The sequence below is a fragment of the Triticum aestivum genome, chromosome 5B, assembly GCF_018294505.1.
Source record: "Triticum aestivum cultivar Chinese Spring chromosome 5B, IWGSC CS RefSeq v2.1, whole genome shotgun sequence".
NCBI classification, from domain to species: Eukaryota; Viridiplantae; Streptophyta; class Magnoliopsida; order Poales; family Poaceae; genus Triticum; species Triticum aestivum.
In genome coordinates, this window is record NC_057807.1 from 98,107,151 (window position 1) to 98,121,279 (window position 14,129).

The 14,129-nt window shown below is 46.3% G+C and overlaps 1 protein-coding gene across 1 annotated transcript; it reads right to left on the reverse strand.

Annotated features, from left to right (window-relative positions):
* Nucleotides 1-685: 685 nt before the first annotated feature.
* Nucleotides 686-2,860, reverse strand: LOC123110603 (expansin-B3). Its single transcript, XM_044531162.1, has 4 exons — nt 2,217-2,860; nt 1,993-2,102; nt 1,628-1,812; nt 686-1,339 (listed from the first exon to the last, which is right to left on the reverse strand). The coding sequence occupies exons 1-4, from the start codon at nt 2,479-2,481 to the stop codon at nt 874-876; spliced, it is 1,026 nt and encodes a 341-aa protein (XP_044387097.1). The 5' UTR covers nt 2,482-2,860; the 3' UTR covers nt 686-873.
* Between the last annotated feature and the right edge of the window lie 11,269 nt (nt 2,861-14,129).

The following is a 14,129-nucleotide window of genomic DNA, read 5'->3' on the forward strand; positions in this document are numbered from 1 at the left end:
GAGCTTCTGCAGTAATATTCAGTCATATTAAACATCCAACAACTTTAGAAGTGATGGCTGTGAGGGAAGGTTTGGCGTGTGCGGAGGATATATATGAGTCCGAAGATTCAGATTGCTTCAGATTGTCTGACGGCTGTGAACGATGTCAAGCACAACTCTTCGGCATTATATGGGGCGATTGTACAAGAGATATTAGACTGATCGAGGACCTTTACTTCTCGTAGAATAGTTCACGAGTTTAGGAGCTCGAATTTCGAGGCTCACAGTTTTGCTAAGCATGCTTTAACCCTGGAGGTTGATTGCCATGTGTGGTTAGGCCAACCGAGCAATCTTCATTTCATACCTGTAAATGTTTTGGAAGTTTGAATAAAGCTTAGCGAAAGTGTATAAAAAAAGGGTATGCCACGTATGCCAAACTGTGTATCGGCGCAAACAACATATTTTATAAAAAGACCATCCTACCCTTTATTATGACGTGGTAGGGAGAGATCTTCGTTGATGTTTTTAGGGATTGTACCGAAGCAAAAGTTCTTTAAAAAGATCATCACACAAAGTAGATCTTCTCTAATTTCCTTTGAAAAATACTTTCTCTAAACGCTCTTATATTATAGGGCGGGTAGTTTTGTCTCATCCTTCCACACAAGTTTTCAATATTGAAGTTTCCCGTATCCAGAATCATACTAGGTGACAAAAATACGAGGCAACTATCTTAATGCAGTCAATCACAATTCACAAGTGATCGTTGTATCGAACGAGCCTAATGCAGGCATCTAAACACGAGCTTTCTTTCCTACTCACATACTACTACAACACAGACAACCAAACTCCAGATTCAATATTTTGTTTCTTCTTCCTGCGGTGCAGTGCAGATGATCACACGGCCAGTATCCAACGTACACAAGGCCACACATACGTAAGCGCGGCCGAATACATAGTAGGTAGAACAAGGAGACGACGGCTCGTGGCAGCGGATGTCACAAGCGACATCGGCAACGTCTCATCGAACTGGACCAAGGATCTGTAGGCGGCATTGGGCTGCCAGTAGGCCGGGATGACCTGGTCGGCGACGAGCGACCTGCCGGACTCGTCGGTGACGCGCAGCGAGAAGGGCCCCTGCAGCGGGCGGAGCCTGTCCAGGCGCCAGATGGAGCCCCACGACTCCCTCATCGGCGTCCAGTACCCCGTCGGCGCCCTGTCCGGCAGCCGTGACTCCATTATGTCCACCTGCGACACATCGCCGGCGCCGTCCTCGTACTCCACCAGGATCGCCAGGTAGTTGGGGTTGGACCCGTGCTGCACCCGGAACGTCACCGTTAGCCCCGGGTACTGGCAGGGCACCCTGCAATGTACGTCATTCCCAGTAGTATCAGTGTCAGCCACCACACGAGCAACCAAGAGAAACAAACAAAAGCACTAGATTATGGATCTTTAATCCCGTAAAGTTAGGATGTGCAAAATGGTTCTTTCTGTTGACAATTAGCGGGACGAAAGTGCAGGCAAAGCACAGAATTTGCTTTTGTAGCAAGGAAAGTAGCCAATGGTGGACAAGGAAAGACGGATGCCATGTCGGTTAAAGTTAAGTTAATCATGATGAGATTAAGTAAGATAAGATGGTGGAGCTAGCTACCTCTTGAACTGCATATCGATGATGCCGGCGTGGCGGAGCTCGTCGTGGCGGCCGTACTTGGCCATGGCGCCGAAGGCGGTGCCGCTGAGGTCGAAGTGATAGCGGGAGACCGGGTAGTAGTTCATGTCCGTGATGATCACCGTCTCCGGGACGCCGGAGCAGGCACGATGGGCCACGCACCTGATCTGCATTGCATTTGCATTGCACGCAACAATCCAAGATCCATGGAATCAAATGGGGTTACATCACAGGCTGTCTGTATGGGGAAAGAAATCGTACTACTAAACGACAACGTCCGCATGTTACTGTGAAAAGTAAGTACTCAAACAACTGCAACGCCGTTGACAGACACTAGCTAAGCTAACCTGGTAGCATGAGCCGCACCCCTTGCCGTCCTTGAAGATCGGCTGGTTGCCGCACGACGTCATCGACGAGAAAGGCGGCCAGTTGACGTTCTTGAACCCGCAAGCACCACCTGCATCCGTCCGTGATTTCATTGGTACGTATTGAAAACAAGAAGTGCAATCAGCATTCAGAACTGCAATTGATTGGAATCCTCAGACATGATATATAGGTACAGCACTAGTACCGTTATCGTAGGGGCCGGCGCCATTGGGAGCGCCGTACCAGGTGGCCCGGGCATCGAGCCAGCCCTCGTCGGAGCTGGAGTTGGAGGCGGGGATATTGGACGCAGGGACGTTGGTGGCGGGGACATTGGTGGTGGGGGCAGGTGGGGGAGGTGGGTAACAGAACAGATCAGGCAGATAACCGCAGCCGCAACATCCATGGGCAGCGACCAGGAAGAAGAGAGCAACCACACGGGCACGGGCAAAGGAGAAGAAGGATGCCGCCATCGCTCGGCCGCTGGTTTGCTGTGGCGAATGCCGTACTCCAGTGGAAGGAAGGAATCCAACTGAAGCGCCGTCTTGTGCTTGTTGAAGCAAGGAATAGAGAAGTGGGCCAACAGCCGTGATTCCTCCCCTCCCGTTCAGACGGCGACGCCGCAGACGAGGACGAGCGGAAGCTGTGACAGAGACGCCGTCCGTCGTAGGATAGGAGCTATGCCACTCCCAGCCCAGCTCCCCAACTCCGGCCGCGTCGCCGGCGCATCAGATCCGGCCACACCCTTGGCCTACGCGGAGACAGAGAGCACGAGCTTCCGAAGCCACACGGCCGTGTAGGAGGATGCCGCAGATGGCCTCTCCCATCTCCACCCCAGGCCCAGCCTCTTCACTGCACAAGAGCAAGAAAGATCCAGGAGGAGGATTCATATCCTCAGTAAGAACACACACAGTATATCCAACCATATCCTTGAGCTTGAGGGGAAGAAAAGAAAAGAAAAGAGGTAACTCTGTACAAGGGACGGTAATAAGTACTCGCCTTCTTCACCAGTCTGAGCAGTGCAGCGCCGCGCAGCGCACAGAAACAGATCGATGTGCCTCTCCGGCGAGAGCGAGACCAGACTGGTGAGTGGTCACGGAGCTGTACACAATGAATGGGGAAGGGGCCGACACCGGGGGACCTGGGTGGCTGGGTACGGAGCCACTTCCGTCGACGGGGGGGCTAGTGGGAATGGAAGGGTCCCGGCGGCGGCGGAAGGTTGCTGAAGAAATGGCAGAGGCGGAGCCGACCTGCCCGAGGACTAGAGTGGGACTGTGGAAGTCAGAGATTTTTTTTAGGGGAAGACAGAGATTCTTTTTTTGAAGGTCAGGGGAAGACAAAAATGAGGACGTTGTTCCAAGCACTAGTGGGCTTTTTTTTTAGAATCAGCACTAGTGGGCTTTGATGCCCCAAAACAAACAAATATTTGTTCTTGGCCCAGCACGTTCGAAGCCCGATATGCTCTTCGAATAGCTCCTATACCCATAATCCTCAAAAAGGAAAAAGCTCCTAGACCCATGACTCGCCAAATATTGAGCCCTAAATAGATAATGTCTGGTTCTCTTGATTTTGTTGGAGCAAATTAAATACTCCCTCCTCGGCATAAAATAGTTAGTGCCCATTGGATTCCGTGAAAAAAAAAAGCAAATTTCACCAACTTTGAGCAAGCTAAATTAGAAAATCATCTATATCTACATTATCAAATGTGTACCATATGAAAATATACGTCATGATGGTACTGACTTGGTATTCGAGATGTTGACATTCTTTTATATAAGTTTGGTCAAAATTTACACGGTTTGACTTGAAAATAATATTATATGCTCTATATTTTGGTAAGGAGGGACTATTTGCCAACTTGGCTATGTGTTTCACTAAGTTCATACTTTGTGATATACTCCCTTCGTTCCTTTATATAAGGTGTATTTGTTTTTTGATAAAATTTTAGAATGTAAAATGCATTTCCTCAGATTCCTTACAACTCCCTTGCTAGCCATTCAAAAAAGAGAAACTATCTCTCTCTTGATCGGTTGTATCTCTTCTTGTAGCAAAAGAAGGAAAACATCTCTCTATCGATTGCATGTATCTCTTACTTTCTTGGACTAACTGATTTACTTGTCACTAACCAACAAATTTGTCAAGGATAATTTTGTCATAACATGTCTATAATTATGTGGCTTGATCACTATGCTGAAAATAATATACCTTACATAAAGAAACGAAGGGAGCATAATAGATTTTTTTGCAGGGAAATACGTGTCTCATTCATATCATAAAGAAAAAAGTACAAGTCAAGTAAAGACCGACATGACAAAACTGGAAAGATAGAAGAACATCTCTGAGCTTGACACCAACGTCCATCACCTGCCTCCGGTACCACCACAGCAACCATCGAAGTAAAGAATGACGGATCACTGATACGTCCATTTTGCATCATGCTTTTATATCAATATTTATTGCATTATGGGTTGTTATTACACATTATATCTCAATACTTATGGCTATTCTCTCTTATTTTACAAGGTTTACCATGAAGAGGGGGAATGCCGGCAACTGGAATTCTGGCTGGAAAAGGAGCAAACATTGGAAACCTATTCTGCATTGCTCCAAAAACCTGAAACTCCACAAAACCTAATTTTGAAATTAATAAAAATTATTGAGCGGAAGAAATACACCAGGGGGCCCACACCCTATCCAGGAGGGTGGGGGCGCCCCCCCTACTGCGCGCGCCCCCTGTCTCCTGGGCCCCCTGGTGGGCCCCGGTGTCCATCTTCTGCTATATGAGGGCTTTTACCCTGGAAAAATCGTGGGCAAGCTTACGGGACGGAACTCTGCCGCCACGAGGCGGAACCTTGGCGGAACCAATCCAGGGCTCCGACGGAGCCGTTCTGCAGGGGACACTTCCCTCCGGGAGGGGGAAATCATCACCAACGATACTCTCATCGGGAGGGGGTCAATCTCCATCAACATCTTCACCAGCACCATCTCCTCTCAAAACCCTAGTTCATCTCTTGTATCCAATCTTGTATCCAAACCACAAATTGGTACCTATGGGTTGTGTTGATTACTCCTTGTAGTTGATGCTAATTGGTTTACTTGGTGGAAGATCATCTGTTCAGATCCTTAATGCATATTATTACTCCTCTGATTATGAACATGAATATGCTTTGTGATTAGTTACGTTTGTTCCTGAGGACATGGGTGAAGTCTTGCTATTAGTACTCATGTGAATTTGGTATTCGTTCAATATTTTGATGAGATGTATGTTGTCTTTTCCTCTAGTGGTGTTATGTGAACGTCGACTACATGACACTTCACCATTATTTGGGCCTAGAGGAAGGCATTAGGAAGTAATAAGTAGATGATGGGTTGCTAGAGTGACAGAAGTTTAAACCCTAGTTTATGCGTTGCTTCGTTAGGGGCTGATTTGGATCCATATGTTTAATGCTGTGGTTAGGTTTACCTTAATACATCTTTTGTAGTTGCGGATGCTTGCAATAGGGGTTAATCATAAGTGGGATTCTTGTCCAAGTAAGGGCAGTACCCAAGCACCGGTCCACCCACATATCAAATTATCAAAGTACCGAACGCGAATCATATGAACGTGATGAAAACTAGCTTGACGATAATTCCCATGTGTCCTCGGGAGCTCCTTTCTCATTATTAGAAATTGTCCAGGCTTATCCTTTGCTACATAAAGGATTGGGCCACCTTGCTGCACTTTATTTACTTTATTTACTTGTTACTCGTTACTATTTATCTTATCACAAAACTATCTGTTACCTACAATTTCAGTGCTTGCAGAAAAAACCTTACTGAAAACCGCTTATCATTTCCTTCTGCTCCTCGTTGGGTTCAACACTCTTACTTATCGAAAGGACTACGATAGATCCCCTACACTTGTGGGTCATCAAGACTCTTTTCTGGCGCCGTTGCCGGGGAGTGTAGCACTTTTGGTGAGTGGAACTTGGTAAGGAAACATTTATATAGTGTGCTGAAATTTTCTGTTACTTTTCACTATGGAATCTAATCCTTTGAGGGGCTTGTTCGGGGTATCTTCACCCCGACCAGAAGAGCAAAGAGTTGCTCCTCAACCTACTGAACTTTTTGAAAATGTATACTTTGAGATTCCTTCGGGTATGATAGAGAAACTGCTAGCTAATCCATTTACAGGAGATGGAACATTGCATCCCGATTTACACCTTATCTTTGTGGATGAAGTTTGTGGATTATTTATGCTTGCAGGTATTCCCGATGATGTTGTCAAAAGGAAGGTCTTCCCTTTATCTTTGAAGGGAGATGCATTGACATGGTATAGGTTATGTGATGATACAAGATCTTGGAATTATAAACGACTGAAGTTGGAATTTCACCAGAAGTTCTATCCTATGCATCTTGTTCATCGTGATCGTAATTACATATATAATTTCTGGCCTCGCGAAGGAGAAATCATCGCTCAAGCTTGGGGGAGGCTTAATTCAATGTTATATTCATGCCCCAATCATGAGCTCTCCCGGGAAATGATTATTCAAATTTTTTATGCTCGGCTTTCTCTTAATGATCGCAACCTGCTCGATACTTCCTGTGCTGGTTCTTATATGCTGAAGACTATTGATTTCAAATGGGACTTATTGGAAAGAATTAAATGCAACTCTGAAGATTGGGGTTCCGACGATGGTAAGGAGTCAGGTATGACACCTAAGTTCGATTGCGTTAAGTCTTTTATGGATACCGATGCTTTTCGTGGATTTAGCGCTAAGTATGGACTTGACTCTGAGATAGTAGCTTATTTCTGTGAATCTTTTGCTACTCACGTTGATCTCCCTAAAGAGAAGTGGTTTAAATATAATCCTCATGTTGAAGTGAAAGTAGTTGCACCTATTACAGTTGAAGAAAAGACTATCACCTATAGTGATCCTATTGTTCCTACTAGTTATGTTGAGAAACCTCCTTTTCCTGTTAGGATAAAGGATCATGCTAAAACTTCGACTATTGTTCGTAAGAGTAATACTAGGACTTATACACCTCCTGAGCAAATCAATGTTGAACCCAGTATTGCTATGGTTAAAGATCTCTTGGATGATGATTTAGATGGGCATGCTATTTATTTCTGTGATGAATCTGCTAATATTGCTAGACCAGATACTAAGATACATAGACCTGTCGTAGGCATGCCTGTTATTTATGTTAAAATAGGAGATCATTGTTATCATGGTTTATGTGATATGGGTGCTAGCGCTAATGCAATACCTTATGACTTATATAAATAAATTATGCATGACATTGCACCCGTTGAATTAGAAGACATTGATGTTACCATTAAGCTTGCTAATAGGGATACTATTAAACCAGTTGGGATTGTTAGAGATGTTGAAGTTTTGTGTGGGAAGGTTAAATACCCTGTTGATTTTCTTGTTCTTGGCTCCCCACAAGACAATTTTTGTCCCATTATTTTTGGTAGACCTTTCTTAAATACAGCTAGTGCTAAGATTGATTGTGAAAAATATACTGTTACTGTTGGCTTAGATGGTATGTCTCATGAGTTTAATTTTGCTAAGTTTCGTAGACAACCTCGTGATAGGGAACCACCTAGTAAGGATGAGATTATTGGTCTTGCTTCCATTGTCGTGCCTCCTACTGATCCGTTAGAACAATATTTGCTAGACCATGAAAACGATATGTTTATGAAGGAAAGAAGGGAAATAGATGAAGTGTTCCTTAAACAGGAACCTGTGCTGAAACATAACCTTCCCGTTGAAATTCTTGGGGATCCCCCTCCACCCAAGGGTGATCCCGTGTTTGAACTCAAACCATTACCTGATAACCTTAAGTATGCTTATCTTGATGAAAAGAAAATATATCCTGTTATTATTAGTGCTAACCTTTCAGAGCAGGAAGAAGAAAGATTATTGAAATCTCTGAAGAAGCACCGAACTACTATTGGATATACTCTGGATGATCTTAAGGGCGTTAGTCCCACATTATGCCAACACAAAATTAAATTGGAGGACAATGCCAAACCAGTTAGAGATCCTCAACGACGACTGAATCCCAAGATGAAAGAAGTGGTAAGAAAGGAGATACTAAAGCTCCTTGAGGCAGGTATAATTTATCCTGTTGCTGATAGTGATTGGGTAAGCCCTGTCCATTGTGTTCCTAAAAAGGGAGGCATTACCGTTGTTCCTAATGATAAAGATGAATTGATCCTGCAAAGAATTATTACAGGTTATAGCATGGTAATTGATTTCCGTAAATTAAATAAAGCTACTAAGAAAGATCATTACCCTTTACCTTTTATTGATCAAATGCTAGAAAGACTATCCAAACACCGTCACCGCCGGCACTTGTTTGTGCGTCAACCTTTTTTTAGGAAGCCTCAAATCTGTGGAAAACAGCATACAACCCATCTGCCATTATTTCTAATAATTTATAGCCCATTTGCTAATTCTTAAGGTTTTTTAAGCCCATATTATTTTTGTTAGCATTACAGCCCATATTGTGGCCACGGTTAAAAAATTATACGAAATTTTGCATATTTCGGTGCTGTCCGAACTGTTTTTAATCCCGAAATTTCGACTCACATTCAAACTGATTTTAAAAATAAATGTATATCAATATATATTCCAACAAATTCTCCACGCATAAAAATTAATGTAATTTAAAATCTTGAAATGAAAAAAAAATATTTGAAACTAATTGCCGGTTTGATGTGTTTTAAAAATGTACAACCCATTTCTCATTACTGATGGGCCATTTTCTCGGCCAGCCAAATGAAAGCTCTCCTCGTCTTGAAAGATTTGCAGCCCAACAGGCCTAACAAAGCGACTTACTTGGCAAATCACAAAAAAACTTGGCTGTGACCGTGGACCCAACTGTCAGCATCTCCACATACAGTACTCTTTCGATGGAAGTCATTCCTTGACCACGTTGACCACGCCACGCGAAGAGCACCACGACAGTGGACGACGACGAGGCCTAGGAAGGGGACGACGCGGAGCCGGGGAAGACGCGGCAGTGGAAGCTCGCGCGAAGAGGAGTACGAGGGTTCACTGGTTCGGCTGCGGTGTGAGGCTGCCGTCGCCGCAGGGCCTGGCCGGTGGTGGGAATAGTAGGGGGCGGTGAGGCCTCCGCGGCAGCACAGCCGGCCACGGGAGGCAGGAGCATGCGGCACGACCGGCGCTGCTTTGGGAGGCTGGAGCAAGAAGACCAGAGGTTGAAGAAGCACTACGGCCGTTGGATAGACATCGTACGGTCACTGGAGCTAGAATCGTTCATATTGACTAAGATGAGAAAGCCTTTCATCCCCATCAACTTAGTAGGCCCACAGGTGGGTCCCAGCTAGCCGGGGGAGTATTCATTTTTTGTGCGTAATAAGGTGGCACTTCCGGTGGGTCCGAGCTGATAGCGGGGGGAACATTTTTTTCACGAAATACGGTGGCCCGTCCGGTGGGTCCTAGCAGTCAGGGGAAAACGATTTCTTTCGCAAAATATTGGTGGCCCGTCCGGTGGGTCCCCGCTGTCAGGTGGAGGAATAATTATTTTTCACGTAATAAGGAGGCACTTCCTTGCGGCTGCCGTGGATCCAGCTGTCAGCCTCTCCACGTATAGTACTCTTCCGACGGAAGTCGGTCGTTGACCACGTTGACCACACCGCGCTGAGAGCACCACGGCGGTGGACGATGGCGAGGCCTAGGAAGGGGACGACGCGGAGCCGGGCCACGGGAGGCAGGAGCAGGCGGTATCACAGCCGGCCACGGGAGGCAGGAGCAGGCGGCACGACCGGCGCTGCTTTGGGCGGCTGGAGCAAGAAGACCAGAGGTTGAAGAAGCACTATGGCCGTTGGATGGACATCATACGGTCACTGGAGTATTGACTAAGTTGACAAAGCCCTCCGTCCCCGTCAACTTAGTAGGCCCACAAGTCAGCCCAACAATATGGTGGGTCCCAGCTAGCAAGGGGGTATTCATTTTTTTTGGCATAGTGAGGCACTTCCTTGCGTGCGAAGATGTAGCTGGTGGGTCCGACCTGTCAGCGGGGGAACGTTTTTTTCGTGAAATACAGAGGCCCTTCCTGTGGGTCCTAGCTGTCAGGTGGAGGAATCATTATTTTGCGCGTAATAAGGAGGCATTTCCTTGCGTGCGGCCGTGGGCCCAGCTGTCAGCCTCTCCACGTACAGTCCACTTCCGATGGATGTCGTTCATTGACCATGTTAACCAGGCCGCGCCGAGAGCACCAGGGCGGTGGACGACGGCGAGTCCTAGGAAGGGAACGACATGGAGCGAGGGAATACTCGGCAGTTGTTTCCCACGCGGAGGAGTACGAGGATTTACTGGTTCATCTGCCGTCGCCGGAGAATAACAGCATGTGTGGGTGAGTAGAGGGATGGCTAGGCCAGCGATGGGAGTACGGTGGGGCCGTGAGGCCTGCGCGGAAGCATAGCCGGCCGCGGGAGGAGGGAGCAGGCAGTCCCGTCGGCGCTTGTTTGAGCAGTTGGAGCATGAAGAGCAGAGATTGAAGAAGCACGACAGCCGTTGGATGGACATCCAACAGTCACTGCTCTCGTGTGTTGACTAAGTTGACAGGGCATTGCGTGTGCGCCAACCTTTTTTTTATGAAAGCATACGCGTCAACCCGTACTAGGCACACAGGTCAGCCTCAAATCTGTGAAAAACAGTATACAGCCCATCTACCATTATTTCTAATAATGTACAACCCATTTGCTAATTCTTAAGATTTTTTTGGAGCCCATCTTCTTTTTGTTAGCATTACACCCCATATTGTGGCCACGGTTAAAAAGTATATGAAATTTTGCATATTTTGGTGCGGTCAACTGTTTTTAATCCAGAAATATCGATTCACATTCAAACTATTTTGAAAAATAATTTATATAAATATAAAATCCAAATAATTGTCCACGCATAAAAATCAATGGAATTTAAGATCTTGTAATTAAAAAAAGTTGAAACTAATTCCCGGTTTGATGTGTTATAAAAAATGTACAGGCCATTTCTGGGCAAATCGAATGAAACTCTCATCGTCTTGAAAGATTTGCAGCCCAGCAGGGCCGATAAAGCAAGTAGGCCTTGTTTGGGTATTTCTTTAAAAAAATAGAACTGTGCTAGCCATTTTCAGCAAGAAAAAAACACAACTGGGCTCATGATGTGGTAAACATAAATAAAACCCTGGCTAGACGGGCCACAACCCCCGCACAGCCCCGTTGTTACCCTGATCCGTCGCTAAAACTAGTATAAATAACAACTGCTTGTTCCTAAAAAAACTACGCGACTTGCTGGGTCCCTGGTGTCAGCCGCTCGTAGTGTAATTCTCTCGTTTATTGACTACGTTGACAATGGCGTGAGCCCCAGATGTCCAACCATTAGGAGGAACCATATTTTTGGGCTTGTACTATAGAGGCACTTGCTTGCGTACTGCCATGACGCTGATGGGTCCCTACTGTCATCCTCTCCACGTACAGTCATCTCCTTGTTCCTCTCGGTTGTTGACGACGTTGACAACGCAAGAGGGCGGCGCACCGCCCACGGCGAGTGAACCAAGGCCGCAAGGCGGAGGACGACGGCGAGGCCTCGGACGGAATGAACAGGAACCGTTGAAGATGCGTCGGTCCAGTCGCAGGCAGAGGGGAGTACGAGGGTTGACTGGTTCGGGCACGGGTGCGTGTTGGGGCTGACGTCGCCAGAGAATAACAGGGTGTGTGGGGGAATAGAGGGAGGGACTGGCCAACGTTGGAGGGTACGTACGGTAGGGCGACGGAGGCGCAACCAGCCATGGGAGGCGGGAGCAGGCGGAGCCGACGGGGTGGTTTGGTTTGGGCGGCTGGAGGAAGAAGAAGACAAGAGATAGAAGATACACAACAGATGTCAGAATCCAAATCTGTCATGGTCATGCAGCCTTTCCTATGAAAATTTATAGCCCATTTGATGTGCTAGTTTGAAATAAGTTTGTGGGTGCTGGTGGGGGCTAATCACTTGGCTTCTGTAATGCACAGTGAGCTCAAGCAGCCGGCGTGAGTGATGTTATTTCCCTTGGTTGTGATTTGTTACAATATTTCACTCTAAATTAAATGAATGGCAAGCCATTTGCCTTGTTTCAAACAAAATATGGCAGTCACAAACGAGTTGAAAAGGGCAGGAACATCTAACTCCAGCTTACAAACTGTACAAAAGCACGAGGGTTGATTGTTCATAAGGTTTACAAAAAACCAGATTGAAAAGGGCAACAACATCTAACTCCAACACTGTTTTCGGCAGTCACAGTCAAATGGATCGGTCAGGTCCATAGAATGAACATCCTGGGTCGTAAAATTTACTGGATTATGACCACAATATGTTGTAAATAGAAGCCCGGCACGTTCAGAAGCTCCTTTTTTTGCTCTTCGACATACCCATCCGTCAAAACCATGCTGCTGATAAACTTAAGCCTGATGGACAATAGTAACCTCGCATTCAGCAGGAAGAATGTGACAAATCTTGTGTTTGCACGGTTGGCTACATATCGTTCTAGCGTTATTGTCTTCAATCGAATCTCATGAGAAGTGAGAAAATCCCGATGCTTACGAATCCACCGATTGGTTATAACTTTCTTACCCCGTCCTGTTGCCTAAATAGACATGAAGATTGAAAACAGTTAAGGTCTAAAAGAAGAGTGTCGAAAGAGCAACAGCTGAACGGTTAATTCTAGTACACTATATGCGGGCTTCCAATGTGCGTGAAATTATCACCTTTATATACAACTTCTCCAGACATGGAAAGCATTGCAGCAAGCCAATAATCTTGTTCAGATCAAAACTATTCATTTGGATATATAAGATCTTGACAGAATCCAGCACCATTGATAGGCCATCCATGGAGAAACTCTTCATTGGGCATAGAACATAATATTAGTACAAAATGTGTACTCCAAGATGATATATAAATTATGCACAGAAATTTAAAATGCAGCTTATGGTTACAAGTGTAGATGATAATATAAAGTACCTGAAGAACTATGGAGCCAAACACCATATTGAAATGAGCACAGAGATCATGTATTACACCCAAGGTCTCCAGTTTAGGCGCAGAGAGGACGGTTATTTGCAACGGTGAATAACTAGAATCAAGGATCAACCTTTGAAGTGAAGGGGCATCTTCTTGGATGATGAGCTGCCTTCCGTCAAAAGAAATTCCAATTCTTACAAGGTTAGGCGACTTTATTTGGAGACAACCGATTCTAACTGTGAAAACAAGCACCAAGCACTCCAGCGCAGGGCAACTGGAGTGGATGATGCTGTGGAATGAGGCCTCTAATATACGAACCCACACAAGTGAAAGTTTCTTGAGAAATGGGAGTTGAAGGTTTAGTACCAGATTGTCTGGTAGGTAGCACAGCGCAAAGGTGGCGGTGTGGAGAGAGGAGGAAAACCACGAGATGGACATCGGTGCTGAGGGCACAAGTTCATGGCGTTCGGTATGTGGTATGTGATTTCCAGGGGAATAGTAGAACTCAAGCAGCTGTAGTTCTGTGAATTCAGGGGATTTTAGCCAGGCGTTCACCATGCAGGGCATGGTATGCTTGCTCAGGTAGCATGACGGGATGCAGAGGCTTTGAACGGAGCCCTGGTGGGAGGAGATGATGGCTCTGGGGATTTCAAAATCATTGAAGAGAGATAGATGACGACAGTCGAGATTAAGGGGCACGGCGCGCCATAGAGGGCGCCACAGAATTGAGAGGACTTGGGTGCGGCAGCAATCCTTGGTGGGGAGAAGCGAGATGATCTCCCCAAGGACGGCGTCCGGGAGATCGCTGATGCGGTCCACCCGAGATTCTACGGATTCCTGGAATCCGGTGGGGGCGGGGTCGCCGCTTCTCCCCGCGCTGCCGGGTGTGGGATCTACAACAGGCGTCGCCGCTGGCGGGAGCCTCATCTTCTTGGCGTTGGGGTCAGCCGACTCCATTTTCCTTGAGGGCATCGCGTCGCTCTCACGGATTTGAGCAGAGTAACGAATGACGAGCCTAGTTATAGTGCGAGCGAAGAAGAAGGGGAGCTGGGGGTTTTCTGTAGGAGTGAGGAAGAAGGGGAGCTGGGGTTTTCTGTAGGAGTGAGGTGAGGAATTTGGGGGTACGA

Excerpts from the sequence above, each read along its gene's own strand:
- LOC123110603 (XM_044531162.1), bottom strand. The coding sequence starts at position 2,481 with ATGGCGGCATCCTTCTTCTCCTTTGCCCGTGCCCGTGTGGTTGCTCTC. Across the intron at positions 2,103-2,216 it reads CGCCGGCCCCTACGATAACG|GTGGTGCTTGCGGGTTCAAG; the intron begins GTACTAGTGCTG and ends GGACGGATGCAG. Across the intron at positions 1,813-1,992 it reads GGTGCGGCTCATGCTACCAG|ATCAGGTGCGTGGCCCATCG; the intron begins GTTAGCTTAGCT and ends AATGCAATGCAG.